At 35.2% G+C, this 1,595-nt stretch overlaps 1 protein-coding gene across 1 annotated transcript in view; it reads right to left on the reverse strand.

Annotated features, from left to right (window-relative positions):
* The window catches only part of LOC112522491 (metacaspase-1-like), an 11,138-nt gene extending 9,973 nt beyond the window's left edge, over window positions 1–1,165 (reverse strand). The window contains exon 1 of the mRNA XM_025131643.1: window positions 673–1,165. Within this exon, the coding sequence (XP_024987411.1) occupies window positions 673–1,126 (454 nt within the window). The 5' untranslated portion in view covers window positions 1,127–1,165. The remainder of the gene's footprint in view (window positions 1–672) is intronic.
* Window positions 1,166–1,595: the final 430 nt, after the last annotated feature.

Genomic DNA, 1,595 nt, shown 5'->3' on the forward strand with positions numbered 1-1,595 from the left:
TTTAATTACAATACCTTCAATTTTATATTTTATTCAAAAAATAAAAACATAATCAATTTCTCAAAACCATATAAAATTATATTATATCAATAGACAAAGAATAAAAAGAAACAATAAAATTGAAATATATCTTGCTGCATTGTGCGAGTACCCTTCTAATACATTAAAACATATAACAATTTCCAGATTTTATGGTAAACCGAAGGTCCAAAAGGATCATAGGTGGAGTTTAGGTGCCGTTTATTAAACAATTTACTTTGATAATCACTTGCCGGTTCAATTATCTTACCAGAAGAACATAACAAGGACCGAAAATCTTAAATGATGAGAAAGAAAGAAAAAATAGAAAGTCTTATTCTACAAGTGAGGGTGATGACCTTACCCGATAAGCATTTATTGGGTTATAAACGTTTACCATCAATCCACTTTGATATCCGAGAATGTTAACCATATGGTAAGTTAAAGTGGTGACACTTATTAATAAGAGTTTGATAAACGACCCTATACTCTAATTTTTATGAATTAATTTTTTTTATCATATTAATGCTATTAATAATATAGTATTTGATGACGAATTATAATAAAAATATTTGGTCCAAATGTTTTATGTTGTAATTGATAAAAATGTATATTTTTAAGAACTTCAAAAAACAAAGTGATTAGGGTTCTTACCGGTGAGCATAACAATGGAAGCTTCAGGAAACTGAAACCTACTAATCAGAAGATGTTTCATGTATTTAGCATCATTGATGCATCCCTTAAGTTCGTGTCTGGTGAACTTATACGATACGCCGACTATCACCGCCTTTTTCCTGCCATGTACGGACGGCGGAGGCCCCGGCGGAGCATGGTTGTAAGGCGACGGTGAATTCATATCCGTCGCTAGACCAGGAAACGGAGACATACCGGAAAAAGACAGCGGATCATGGTTGTAAGGCGATAGTGAAGGCATATGCGCTGCCAAACCAGGAAACGGATGAACACCGGAAGGAGACGTCGGAAGAGAAGATCCAGTGGAGTCAGCGATTGAAGTAACGGCTTGACATAGAGCACACCTTATTGATCGGGCTCCTGGAGGTAGATTCAACGATGTGTGGCAATTGGAGCAGTCCACCAGCATAGACATTGTGGAATTCTAGGGTTTCGATCGTGAAGAAATTGGGGAGATTTTGATTTGCAAAATATGATTCGATCAAGTTTAGCTTTTAGACCAAGCGCGTTAAGTAAAGACGTTGGAGATGTTGACGCCAACGCCGTCTGTGTGGGTGCTTAAAAACCTCAACAACCCGAACGTCAAATAATTCAATTCGATGTTTAATCGAGTTTTAAAATTTTCAAACCGTAAGTAAGTATTAGGTTGATATTAGGTTATTATTATTTGAGCCTAACCCAACTCGATGAACCCGATATCTTTTTATTTCTTGGATTTAATATGATTGTTGAGTTTATATTAATATATACATTAGACAGTTACATTGTCACGTACGCTCTTCATATATACATATTTTTAATCTATTCTCCATTTCTATATAATTCATTCGTGTATATGTTCAGTAACTGTGAAACACACACACACACACACACACACACACACA

Source organism: Cynara cardunculus (assembly GCF_001531365.2).
Source record: "Cynara cardunculus var. scolymus isolate 2C chromosome LG 12, CcrdV1, whole genome shotgun sequence".
NCBI lineage: Eukaryota > Viridiplantae > Streptophyta > Magnoliopsida > Asterales > Asteraceae > Cynara > Cynara cardunculus.